The sequence below is a fragment of the Esox lucius genome, chromosome 13 (genome assembly GCF_011004845.1).
Source record: "Esox lucius isolate fEsoLuc1 chromosome 13, fEsoLuc1.pri, whole genome shotgun sequence".
NCBI lineage: Eukaryota > Metazoa > Chordata > Actinopteri > Esociformes > Esocidae > Esox > Esox lucius.
The window spans coordinates 35369246-35384056 of NC_047581.1; the positions used below are offsets into that span (position 1 = coordinate 35369246).

At 39.8% G+C, this 14811-nt stretch overlaps 1 protein-coding gene across 4 annotated transcripts in view; it reads right to left on the reverse strand.

Annotated features, from left to right (window-relative positions):
- edil3a (EGF-like repeats and discoidin I-like domains 3a) overlaps positions 1-14811 on the reverse strand; it is a 162193-nt gene that overhangs the window by 39528 nt on the left and 107854 nt on the right. For all 4 annotated transcript variants that reach the window (XM_010877132.4, XM_010877135.5, XM_010877134.5 and 1 more), the window contains one exon: positions 13297-13481. In XM_010877132.4, the coding sequence (XP_010875434.1) occupies positions 13297-13481 (185 nt within the window). The remainder of the gene's footprint in view (positions 1-13296; positions 13482-14811) is intronic.

A 14811-nucleotide genomic window follows, 5' to 3' on the forward strand; every position in this document is an offset into this window, starting at 1 on the left:
ATTGCCACAGTCTCAGAGACAGTAAAAGTGCATGTTTCAATGTTGATCGTGATAGCACATCAAGCTCATCTGCTAGTGTTAACTCCGCGTCAATTGAGAACACATGGCAGACAATGGAAAATGTGTGGTAATGTACTATAATAGCCAGGCTAGGCAGCACTAAAACGCAACCCTTAAATCTTTTACCGAAAAAGAACAGTCACTTCGCTGCCGTTAATATGGCTGTAAAACTTTGGATTATTCTCCAGGATGAGAAATAATTGTGCACAAATGTTTTTGAAATTGCTCATGTGTTGTCTGATGTTTACAAATTCAGTTTTCTCAGACAAAGATGCTTCAGCACTTCACACAAAGGAAGCCACCCATCAAACTGCCTGTTCACACTTGATCACAGTAAATAGTACAGGATTAAAGGGTGTAAATTGAGGGCTGAGGTGGAGGTAAATTGCCAGATGGCAAGTAAATGGTGCTTGTTCACAAATGATCACAGAGATTACATGAAGCTGCCAGGAGCTGCCAGGTAGTGGTTCAACTAGACGGTAAATACAGGATGCTGAAGGTTTGAATGATAACAGACCAGTTTCAGGACTCCCTGTCTTAAGTACTAGATAGAATGGCCAGGGAGTTTATGGGCCACATGTCCGGGGTTGTGGAGCTCAGACAAAATAATGTTTCTTACATTTATACACCAAAAGAATAAGAAGAATCCAAAAACCCTTTTCTGCATACCAGTCTGTGAGTGCTTAGTTCATGAAACATGTTAGATCACCTAAGTTGTTGCTTCACTCCCAATGTCCTGGACTCAGTATTGGCTGTTCAGTCACTTTTTGTCATGGATTTATGGCAGAGCTGTCGTCCATTTTTTCTCTAACAGACAAACACAGCGTTTGTCTCTCATTGCTTTATAATGCTCATCAAACCACATTATCTGACTTTCTTGAGGGGTTGTGTACTGTTCTAAACTATGAATGCACTGCTGTAGACATTTGTCCAAAGGGAGTATGTGTTGGGTAGTATTTAATATTATTTCAGATCAACCTTTGAACTGGGTTTATTGTGGGGATACTACATTTCAAGGGCTTTTTGGTTGTAGACAAACGCACACGCTATCTCTTCACTCAGTGAATAATACAGATTACTGTAAATCCTCTAGCGTTCATGTGGTCTGCTGTGACTATCTTCGTACTAATGTGTCTTATCCCTTCAAACCAGTAACACTCTGGCAAACAGGCTGCACAGTCAGTTGTTCTGCTGATGGGCGTGGCTGTCTTTTAGCTATACTCTTTATCCTCTAGTCTTCACATACAGGCAGGAAAAATAACTGCCTGGCACACAAACCAACAATCTTTATCCTAACTCTTCTCCCGTCTCTGACAATGTCACTGCAATGACTACAGTACAATACCTTTGTGTTACTTTCAGAAATGTTTTCCCCATCAGGCATAGCGTTTCATGGTCTGATTTGTTCATGTTTTGTCATTTATTGTAGTTCCTCATCGAGCAAAGAAAGCAGATCGGATAATTGTCAAGACAGCTGTATATTTGCCAAATATCACAATACGAATTCAGTTACATAATTAGTTACGTTTGTAGGGATGGGTCCTGCACTTTATACCGTATAAGTATTGAGAACATCTTTATTAAAATGCCCATGACACATTGTGAGTTGAAGTGTCCCACCATTAATTATATTAAATTGCCACTCCAGTCTCCTGTTCACATAATTTAACCACTGGTTCTCATGACAATAGAGACTGCTCAAGCAAAGGTGCTAGCAAAGTCTTGAAATAGCGCAGGTGGGATGTGAGAAATTTCCTTCATAGTTATCTATTGTGTCACAGAGAATGGGGAGAGCTGATTACATAATGAATCATTTATTGAATGCTTACTTCCCTGAAATGTTGCACTCTAAAAAATGTATTGTGTGCTTTAATGATAACATTTGTCATAAATAGATTATATCAAGGCAACATTTTCGGAATCAATGCATTGGGGTCTACTGTCATCATACCTTCACTAATAAGCACTGTGCTGTGTTGACAGAGAAGTGAAGGCTTCTCACAGCAAGTTTTTCTGGTTGACACAAAACTCTATAATCATCATTACATGAGCTGAATAATATCTAAAAGGATTTCAATAATAAACGCTCGGCATATTCCTAGTGAATTCTTGACTATTCAAAGAGATAGCATTTTTGGTGATTCATGTTGGAATAAGAGATAAGAACAGGAATTTGAAATGACATGCCACGTCTCAGAAGTGACCTCCATCCCCTTATATCTCTTTTGTTTATGTCCTGCAGGTTTGAGAATAAAGATGAGTTCAAGGGGAAAGTGAGCCTGTCCTACAGATCTTTCCAGCATAGATGATGCTGTGCTATCAAGAGTTGCATGATAGCAGTGCAGACATTTCAGTCCCTTTAAAGATACACTCTATGACCAAAGGTATGTGAACACCCGACCACTGCCTATATGAGCTTGTTGGACATCACATTTCAAAACCATGGGCATTAAAATAGAGTTGCCCCCCCCCCCCCCCCAGCTAAAACAGCCGCCACTCTTCTGGGAAGTTCCACAAACCATGAAATACAGCCCCAGATCATTATCCCTCCTCCACCAAACATTCCAGTAGGTAGCGTTCTCCTGGCATCTGCCATACCCAGATTCGTCCATCAGACTACCAGAGAGTGAAGAGTGATTCATCACTCCAGAGAACAGATTTCCACTGCTCCAAAGTCCAGTGGTGGCATGCTATACAACACTTCGGCCGACACTTGGCGTTCTGTATGTTTATGTGAGTCTTGCGTACAGTTGTTCGGCCATGGAAACTCATTTTGTGAAGCTTCCGATCTGACAAACTGACTTGTGGCAAAGGTGGCATCCTGTGACAGTGCCATGTTTAAAGTCACTGAGCTCTTCAGGACCACCCATTGTACTGCCAATGCTTGCCTATGGAGTTTTCATGGCTGTGTGGTGGATTTTATCCACCTGTGAGCAGTGGGTGTGGCTGAAACACCTGACCTCAATAATTAGTAGGCGTGTCCACACACATTTGGTGATATAGTGTATAAACTCAGCCAGCCATTGGTGAAATACATTTAATTGCTATTGCATGGGATGCATGTATATAAGTATGCATTTTTGTGAGTTATTTTGTGAAAAAAAAAGGAACTATGATGTATGTTGGCTTAGACTAATAATTCTCGCTTATACATGCAACTGTTTAGGTCAACACAAAACATACAGATAGACATTAACTAATCTTAACAGTTCATGTTACTACTTCATTTAGGCAAAAGAAACACTGCATAACCGAATGCACATGTAGCCTAATGTAGGGTATATTTTATCTTTATTTCACAGGGTCCTGAAGCCTTTCTCATTAACATTGTCTTTCCATGTTCTGTTGTTCCCTCCGGAGCTATTTTTAAATAAAATGTATGAGGTATGGCCAATGTATTCTGGCACTTACCAACCGCCATTGTATGGTGAGTGATTGAGTCAGTAATGAGTGAGTCATTGAATTAGAGAAACAAGGATTTTGGTACAGAAATAGGGGGTTTATGAGTGAGGGGAAAAGAGAGTGAGGTAAAAAGCCTAGAGTGGTGATATATTGTTTAAGCACCAAGCTTGGGTGGTAAAATGACTCCATTTCCAACAAAGTTGGGATGCTGATTAAAATGTAAATAAAAAGAGAATGCCATGATGTGCAAATCATTTAAACCCTAAATTCAATAGAAAATAGTGCAAAGTCAACATATCAAATGTTGAAACTGATACATTTTATTGTATCTAGAAAAATAAATGAAATCTGTTAATCAGCTAGCAAACTGATTAACAGTTACTCTACATTAATACCAGCCTAGTAGATAGCCAACTATCATCTGCCAGTTGCTAGCTAGAAACGTTTGCTAACATCCAAGCTAACCAATCTAAAAAGCAACATTGTAACAATGCAGGTGCAATGTAGGACACAGGTGAACCGAGGACTTTCATGAATTACTAAGATATCGTGAAACTGAAGCTAAGACGCGAATACAGAAACGTCGTTACATAAGAGCAAACAAGGAGCCAACAATAAGAAAGTTAACACCAACAAAAAAAGAAATGCAAGCTAGCTAGTTTGTTAAATTCATTGAGATTTACAGCAATGTCTATGTAACACATGGATGCCAATGGACGTATCTGTCAAAAAGAGGTCCGTATAAATAGATCTCTGGAATTAACAACGGGTCATGCACATCTGGGAGCAACAGGTTGCTGTATTTCAATAAAACATTATTTTAAAAGGTATTGATTTCATCAAATAAAACATGATCTGAATTCACTGGGCAAACATACAGTAGATATATTTTTTACACGTTTGAGTGAAAGTAGAGCTTGTCACAACTGCTTGTCACAAATGGACCTCCTTGTCATGCTACTGTAGCGCGTACAGTAGACAGGGTTTAAGCTACTTTCAGATGGCTTAAGAAGCCTGGAAAGAATTACCATCGAAGACAAAGTTCAGAGAATGTGTTTTTTAGTCTATTGGATACAAGTCTTTACCAGAAATCTCTCAGCTCCTTTGTGAAAAATCTGTCACAAACACATAACTTCAAGCTGAAGGTCCTCTGTAATATGAGCACTATATTTCAAAATACATTCATGCAGACATCATTCATATGCATTCTCTATTTGTCTCAGTTAGACAACAACATTGAGTCACAGTGGTCTTGGGAGAGAAATGTTTGACAGCTTAATCTCTCTTTCAATTTAGGACCAAACTGCTTTTACAGTATGAAAGACATACGGTTTTAGATAAACACAAACATGCAATGGGGTGACAAACAAAACAAAAATACTTTTGACTTGATTGATTACACTATAAAACATTGAGCTGTAATAAAAAAGGACTTTAAAAAGAAAATGCAAGTATACATTTGTATTATCATCTTCTACAAGCTAATTTGTATATAATGTCATCTATTATTAGAATTATCCGTCTAGTGATTCTGATGCTGGTCCTCATTTAATTGCTTTCCCTTAAAAATAGGCATTTCTTTAGCGTCCTTGCCAAAGCACTCCATATCCCTGTTAAAACACATAGACAGAGAAGGGCTTCAGATCAGTAGTATATGTAGAAGAACAACAGACCCAAGTAGAACATGCAGGGTCCTTGACAAGAAAACAAACACATGATATGGTAAACAAAGCAGTCAGGAGTGGAAGGAGGAACGCTTGGAAACACACTTTAAATCCGTAATTTGAATACAAACTTGGAGTCTGAAACCAATTACAGGGCTTTCACACTAAATTGGTTTAGAATGGTTAACCAGATTCTGGTTCATTCACCTTCTCAGTTTTCTTTTGACTGGTGTGAACAAAATAGCACAGTTGGCTCAAAAGGGGTTTGTCTTCTTCTGACTTCATTTCCATGTGTCTCAACGTTACGAGTGAAAATAAATCAGACAGGCAAGATTAACAGAGAAAAGATCCATATGATTCTCACAGTCAGGTATTGCAAAGGGAAGCCTGTCAGACTCTCTGCTGGCTCATTAATTTTGAGAGAAGTTAGTCGAGGATTCGCAGAAACAAACTAAAAGGCAAATGTGTGACAAGATCTCAGTGTTTCAAAATCTCAACACTGGAGACGTCCAAGAAGAAAGTGGGATATTATGGTGTTTAAACAGAGACAATGGTGTTCACTGGTTTATTCGAGCTGGTCATTCAACCCAATGACTCCAGACTTCAAAAGAACTATTCACAGATCATCTTGATTTCTCAATCCGTGTCATAACAAAAATATTACCACAGACTACTATCTCATAGCATTTCACCTAGGTCATAACAGCAACACTGTTATTCATCTCTGCATAATAGTTTTAATGTCAACAACTCTGAGAACACCTGCCAGAATATTGCTCATATTTCCTGCCTCAGTGGAGGATCCAGATGATCTGTGTGAAAAGTTGTGTTTATGGACACATTACTTGGAAAAGAGAGTTTCTTGATCAAGTCAAGATCAAGATGTTGGTCAATAGGGAGGAATGTATTGATTTTAGAAATCGCACCAGTTTTTTTTTGTAAATTCATAAACTGTACTTACGTTTGTATTGCAATATGTCTGACACACAAGAACCATATTCCTAAATGTTGATTTGTTCCAGCTGACTGTCAGAGGGCAGGAGGAATGATATGCTGACTACACAGTCTGCATAAGGGAAAATAAATGAATGGTACGTGTAAGTTAAACATTTTCCAAGGACATAGCAGTTCTAACGTTTGGATACATCAGTTGTGTGTGGCCTGTCCTTCACCGGATCCTACATCTCACTGATTATGGATATGACCCATTTGTGTTGCATTCAGATCTGCTCCTCCAGAGAGGTTGGTTCTCTAATTCCACCTGCACACGATTAATGTCCCACTCTGCCTCCGTTTGACACCTCATAGTCAAGTGAACGTTCCCTAAAACACACAGGCAACGTCCTCTCAACGTTCTAAATGGGATACGTCTCCCGATCTCAGTCCGCCGTTGGCGAGATGTCCGTGTGTGCGCTATCTGGTTTTCACACAATTTATGCAGCCATGAAAGTAGTACCATGGAAGACAAGGAAAAGGTACACTGTTAATTGAGCACTACATGAAAACATAGTATGCATACATCATTTACTGGCTTTCTCTATTTGCTCCAGTTACACAACAACACTGATTCACGGTAGTCTGGGAGATATATGTTAGACAGCTTAACATCACTTCCAATTATGTAGACAACTGCTTATACTGTACGAAAAAGATACGCTGTTAAACAAGTACATTTACATGAGGGTGTCAAAAAAAGGCTTTTGAGTTGATTGATTATACCATTAAACATTGAGCTGGAATAAAATTATCTTTAGGACTTTAAACAGAAAATACAGAAAACCATTTTATCTTTCATAGGATAATTATGTCTTCATCTATTATTTGAAAGTATCTGTCCTTTGATTTGAATGCTAATCCTGATTTCATTGCTTTCTAAAGCATCCCCTAAAAAATACTTTTTGCCAATGCCCTTTTCAAAATATGAATAGAAAATATCTTAACTTCGGTACTATGTGTACAGGCACATCACACAGCCCCAATCACGCTACTGAAGGTCCTTCATGGGAAAACAAAACAGATGCAGTAAACAAGGCAGGCAGCAGTAGAAGAAGGGAGCTTAGAAACAAATGATAAAGCCGCCATTTGAATAAAAACTTGGAGACTCAGTCTGAAACCAACTACGGGGCTTTCACACTAAAATGGTTTAGAACGGTTTTCCAGACTCTGGTTCATTTACCTTCTCATTTCCTTCTTTCTGGACCGGTGTGAAACCTCTTAACTCATTCGGAAGTGCACTTACAATAATAACAACACAACCGCAGATGGCTCAAAAGAGGTTGTCTTTCTCTGATTTCATTCGTCTTAACATTATGAGTAAAAGCGTCATAAGTCAGACAGGCAAGACTCTCTGAGAAAAGATTCCTATGATTCTCACAGTCAGAGGGAAGCCTGTCAGACATTCTGCTGGCTCATTCATTTTGAGAAAAGTTAGCAGAGGTTTTGCAGAAGCATACTCTGTGTCTCAAAACGTAAACTTTTAGGTTAAGAGGAAAGCAAGAACGTCATAGTCTTTGAACAGAGACACTAGTCTGCAATGGTTTGTGAGAGATGATCATTAAATAACCAATTACTCCAGACTTGTCACGAAGATGAATTGTTCACAGGCTGTCTTGATCTTTTGAGCTAAGTCATAAAAGATGTATCAACACAGACTCAACACTATCTCAAAGCAACTCCCCATGTCATAACAGCAACACTGTTAATCTTTGCATGATAATGGTTCTAAGAAACCGAATGTCAACAACTCAAATGTCTGCTCAGGGACTACACCCTTTTGTAGTCATGTTTCTGGTCAAGACTATTTCTTTCTTTTGGGTAATAAATCCCAAAAACTTAAAGTGCTATTGCATGAGTGTTGTCGGACACTGCACATTCTAAAGGACTGTGTTAACCCTGCTGTCATACACAACTGCTACAGTACTAGGATCATTAAAACTCATCTTAGGTACGGAAATTATTGTGAGAGCCAATGTGCTAATTAGTGGTCCATTCTAACACAGGTTAATGTGTTCACATGCAAACCAGGGGAGCTGTCATAACCACCCACCCAACACCTTTAGGGGAAAGGCTGCAACACTTTGTTTTTCATCAAAATATCCAGAAACTACCAGCACTGATTGCTTCTGTATTTTATCACTGCCCAAGGAGAACTTCACTACTCTGATCCAGTCTACTCTGACTGCATTAAGAAACCAAAATCTGCTTGGAGATCTGACAGAAAATATTGGTCATATCTGAAGGCTTCACTTTTCAGGCCTCATTTAAAGTGATGTGGCTTTGACCAATCTGGATGATAAAACAACTGGAAAGGAAGGCAGGAGGAGTGTGGCTTGGTTGAGGTCACCTAAAGTGAGTCCTGGAGGAAGTTGCTTAAAGTTAAAATGGAGTTTCCCGGTCACTTAATGACCAACCAAAGTGCATATAAGAGGAGTGATGTGTGTGAATGTTTGCACCAGTAATAAACTGCAAAGCTGCATTGTACACTAAATCCAGAGGTTGTAATACTGACACTTAAGCACATCACAAAAATCTAGCGCCAACATAAATGTTGCGTGCAAAGTGTCATTTATATGGGAAGACAGAGATGATTTGTTTCTATAAAATAAACTAACATGACATATCATTTGTTTTCTAGATATTGTAAATTAGACTGTAAGTGTGCAAATGAAAAAGGCAAAGGGAAAAGCCTCATAATGTACTTTGTCTAATGAAAATGACAGTTTCTCATAGAGAATCGGTTATCATTATCACAATGTAAATAGTATAGCACCCAAAATTGAAGCCTGGGGAACACTGTTGTGAATGTCCAGAAATATATTAATTTCAGTTACAATAGTTATGGTTCTATTGTTATGTTTTTTTTTACACACAACTGTCTGTGGCCATGCAAAAGCAGTTTAGTATGTATATAAAACACTGTGTACTGTACCCAAATGTTCTTTGAACATCTAAATAAATCATTTCCAGTACACATAATGCCTTTTCCTGTGCAAGTCACAGATTTCAAAAAATAATAATTTGAGTATATTTCATGTAATCCTGTGATATGGTGTTGTTTTCTTTTTCCATTCAAGGTTTTGGCAATATTATTTATCTGTTTAGAATGCTACAGTCAGATAAACAATAACACAGCTGCATATTTACCAATGACTGCAGAATTTTATCAAGACAATTCAGAGACAGGACTATAATTGTCAAGGTCACTAGCGTTGAAGCTGAGATGATATAACTGTCACTATACTTAGAGGCTTGGCATTTCTTGTTTAGGCCCACCGTATATCTATTCCTCCGTTTCCATGGAGACGGATAAGGCACCAGACATGACCATCCTGGGACGAAGCGTTATAACACAAGGTCAATTGTTAGATGGTGGGAATCAACAGAGAGAGAGAAACTAACACTGGCGAGAGCTGTGACTGTACCATCTTGAGACATGTACTATGACTGCTGGATAAACATCGAAGAAGCCTATAACTTTGATGAATTCTTTCACCGATACAAATCTACATGAATAACTATTAGCCAAAGTGTTAAAGATCCATTGATCCAACAGTCTGGCACTGCGAGATGGTTGGCGGAGTTGGATCGAAAACACTCCACGTGCCGTCAGCTAAGTCCGGAGCCAAGACAGACGGAAACGGGGATTGTCGTTCAAGCAAATCCGGAGAGACGGCAATCCTCTATTCCTGACACCTTCTGGCGTCCTCTGAAGTGAATGAACAGCTATAAATGAATATAGCACATGCAGTGAGTCGGTATCCATCTGCGTGAACGTCCGAGTGGATACGACTCTTAACTACACTATGAGCTTTCATAGCCACATACAGTAGCTTCCTCACAGAATCAATTACGAGGGACAGTAGCATCAAAGTCTGCAGTCATTTTTACATCTACATTGATGGAACCAGTATGCGTACAACTGCAATACATTTAGCAGTGTACCTATTGTTATAACATTATACACATATTTGTGGGAGAAATTGTGAGGCTATTTCAAAAACTGGTATCTGATGTACATAATCTTCCAGAGTGGTACGCCAGGCACACTCTGATTGCACATGACCTGTATGTAAAGCTCAAATCTATTACATTACATCCTTCAGAGGTGCTACATGTATCTGTGACCAGTGTGTGAAGACAAGAGTGTGGCATTTGTTTAGAAAATCCGGTATTATTGGCTGTTCAAACAGCATAAATATAATAACTCTGGTACTATTGGCCATTTATCAAAACGTAAAGGTTAATTTGAAGTTACCTCAGTGGTGTCTGTGGCAAAATCCTCTCACAGAGAAAGGGGGGGGGGGCCTAACCCCTCCCGCAGTTAAAGTAAATGACATTATCACTTCTCGGGTCTGATGAAAAAAGTTTCAATTGGACAAATGTCGGCGGGACATAATCAGAAAATATGACAACTCTGGAAAAAGATGGCATTTTTGAATTATCAGATATCGAAACAGCCTGGGGTAAAATACAGAGATTGTCAAATTCTTCCGGGAAAAAAAAAAAGTGCCGATAAGAACGAGAGTCACACGAGAAAGCCATGAAGAAGGAAAGAGAGAGCGTGAGAGCGTTGACTGAACAGAAGCAGAACAAAGATCAAGGGAGAAGATAAGGAAACAACAACTGGAGGAGGTAAGAGGAGAACCGTCTGTGCTACAGACTCCAGTATCAACATGTCCTCAGGTCACATCCATACATCCTCACACAGAACCGAGGAAGACTGCTGGGAGCCCATCCCTGTGGGACCCAACATGGGAGGAGCCAACAGGCAGCCCATTGGATGATGATGATGATGATGACGATGAGTATGCACATTATCGTCTCAGGTCTCTGTGCAAGACCGTGGTGAAAGAAGATAAGGACAACACACACGGAGTGACTGTGGACACTCGAGCGCGGCTAGACATGAGACATGAATGCGACACATGGCTGATCTGTGATCGGAGTCATTCAAAAGTCCAAGGAGTTTTCCGATTCTTCTACAGCGAAAAGAACCTGTAATTACTGCGGGCGCACAGGACACATACAGAAACGATGCAGGAAAAGGCAGAAGGATGAGGGACATGAAATGAAAACTTGCAATTCCCCTTATGTTTGGCAGCACACGGGCAGTTTTCCATAAGTAACAAGGCACCTTTAGATAGTCCTCTTCTTAGAGATAGCAATGTCATCAACATTTCTCATAATTGGCTGCAAAATGATGTTTCAATATTGTACATATACCTGTGTAAGCCACTCTGATGCAACAGTTAGGCTAAATGTGAAAATGATTACTGTCAAATAGCAGACCTGAGACTTTACGTGCCAGGTAATGACATTACCGTCAAGGATGGCCTGAGTTATCAAAGGAATCCAATGTGTGTAGTAAAAGGTGCACGGAATTCAATAAACTATCTGTGTCCCAGAAAAGCACAATGCTATCTAAGCAGAGGCACTAGAAGGCTACTGCCAGTCACCCATCTGGTATGTCAGGCACCGTTTGTTTGGAAAACGGTCTGGGCTAAAATAAATAAGTCGCATTTTGGTGGCGGGCTATTTGGTCAGATGACAGCGGGATCAGGACTCCCAACATGCGGACGGGTGCGTTCACTCTGAAATGTTTCATTCATCTTTCTTTTGGCTGCTGCTGCTGTCCTGTAGTTGTCTTGATTCATTGAAATACTTAATTTGTCATTAACTCCATTAATTAATTCCATTAATCTATACATTTAAAAGCCATCCATTAATGCCATTGGGAATCAATTGTTCACATTGGTAACTAGTGCAGAGAGGACATTTAACTGCGAGGCGCATATATATCCATTCATCTGACAAACAGATATATACGATACAACCAACACACAAGCACATCACCGCATTCTCACGTGGACACTGATACTTCCTGTTACAAACGTGCACGTTGAAGACACCCATGTTCCTATTTGTTTTCCTTGCCATAAGTCTGGTAGGTGCGCTGAGAAGCGGATATTGCCATGTATCGCTTCTCGTTAGAGGAAGCCATTGATTTTACAGCTGCCTCCATTGTTTCTTCCTCCTCCTGTAGGCACAGTGTGTAATATCACACTGCGTGTTTCCCCTCTATCCACAGCAATCAATTCAATTGAGCTTCATGGCCTGTCTGGGGCCAGTCCAACTGCCAGTCCCGCCTAACGCACAGCCTGGGTTCTTCCTTCTTAAAAGGCTTTTACTGTGATAAAAACATGTTTGACTGCAGGCTCAGCCAATCTAATTATGGCTAGACAATGGGGCGTTACTGTGAGGTGCTGTGTGTGTGTGTGTGTCTCCGCTAAACATTCACAGACCACCAGAGGTAGAAGGAGACAGACACGCCGGGGGAGCAACACATCCTAGATACCAATGATATGCCTTTTATTTTCATTCACTGGAAAACCAATGATTGCTATATTTTCTCTACATTGAGTATAGGGCCTAGAGTTTTATCTAACCATGTGACCTAAGAAGCTAGAAAAGAAGTGTCTCTTTGTCATAATAAGAGGAATGATTTATAACAGGGCTTTTGTAATGCCGAGAAAGCTTAACTCATAATTCTGGATGCAGTGAAGTCCGTTGGGGGAGAGCTTACTGCACTGGAATATGTTAACATCCAAAGTCAACAATGGAGATTGAAATAAACGGCATAAACACTATCTAGGTCTATTTTGAATCAGGATCAAAACATTCAAATTGAATTCATACTTGGCTAGGTCAAAATGCATTTCAAACAGCTGTGTCTTGGTCAGTTATGTCCTCGTCAAACTCTTCTGTTACCCTCGGTAAGTCACACACTATGGTAACCATAGCACTCTCTAGTCCCTGCTAAGACAGCAAACACGTGTTTATTGAGGAATGTTTCTTTGCTAAATTCCCCAGGCGAGTATTGTCTGAGACCACTAGTTATATTAGGATGACACAGAGCCATAACCCGACAACACAGGCCTGAAGCCAAAGATTACACGACAAAAGGTGAACAGACACAACACTGAAGGAGAAGTGGGGTTTTGCTTTCAGGAAAATGTACGGAAAAAGTGGTTGAAACCGAGCTACTTTGGACTAGTGGGGGTTATAAGGTTATGATGGGTACATTTTTAGGTAGACAGTCCTATGTTTTCTCATCTAGCTGTGAAAAACTCTGGTTCCTAAGCGTCAGTTAGGAAGAGAGTTGGCCTCCTACCTGTAACCACTGGGACTGGTCACTGTGTCCAGATGTCCAGGCGTTCACCTTGCCCTGTTTGTCCAGACGGGCCTTGCCAGGCTCCCAGGTGAACATGTCCATGTTAAGTGTTCTGAAGAGGCTGGACGCTGTGATCTGATAGTCCTGGATGTGACCAGACTTCATCCCCATTGGCTCAGAGCAGCCTGAGGAAACAAACTTATTACTGGACATTTAAAAAGTAAATAGAAAAATTATATATCACATATATCTCAAACCATTTGACAATTCTTAAGTGCGCCTCCCATAACTTGCTTTCAGTAACAGTCACAGTAAGCAAGCAAGTTTTTTTTTTTTATATAGCACTATTCATACATCGAAGCAATTCAATGTGCTTTACAAAGAAAAATATATGAAAGTACAATAACCTAAAAACAAATACTCAAATGAATACATCATAATAATAAAAAATACAATAAGAAAACATATAAAGATTAAACATAGTACACAGATTGTATATTGCTTCTGTGGGGCAATGAGATGTCCAGATCCACTTGTACCATTGACAACTATGTGCTGTTTGTTTTAATGAATCAAACAACTATGTTATGTTGTAACATTCTGTATGTTGTATTACCCACATCGGAACTGGTCATTTCTTTTCGTTGCAAAACCATTAGACATATATAACTCTATAACACAGTTACAAAGCAAGCAAAAGCACATTTTTAAAGATAACCAATTAGCTAACATCCTGTCATTTCCTGAGGCAATCATATTCATTTAGCATTTGCTTCCCTCATTTAGCATTTAACTTGCATCATCACATGTATTAGGACAGTGAAGCAAAGATATTATTTCTTTTTGGCACTACTGTACACTGCAAAAATACTTTTGGAGGGCATTGTAGGTACTAGTTATCTGCTGAGAGCTAGAAGTTGTAAGCTAGCCAAATTGACGTGATGAGTCATTAAATACACGGATAACGATTAATGAATTAGGTAATTGTGAATTTGACCTAGTTCATTAATCATTATCCGTACAGGCTTTCAGCAACGGTCGGGAAATCATATCTGAAAAAGGGGCGGGGGACGACGACATTACCCTCCCATTTAGTGAAAAATCTTCAGAAAGCACATGGCTGACCAAAAAATTCTAGGCAGTTACAGAAGGAAAAATGTGCCCTTATGCTACTTGACAGACAGCACAACGATTTGTTTTACATTAACCTCACAGTTTGTTAGCTAAAGTACAGTCATTTTGTACATCAATCAAATATCCAATGAAACATAGACAATGTTGAGAGGCAGAGGGAAACAGTTTCTGTACTGCATGGGAGCAGAACACAGACTTGCCCCCCCCCACCCCCACCCCCCCCCCCCCGCCAAATCCGGGAAAGGAACGTAGGAGAGCCGCTTGATTTAGAAACAGGTCTCCATTGAAAAAGATGCTGATTTTAAAAAGCCATCTTCTACCCGAAGCTGAATTTGTGAGCCTTTTGAGAGAACCTCTAGACACGCATGTTTCCGCTTGAAC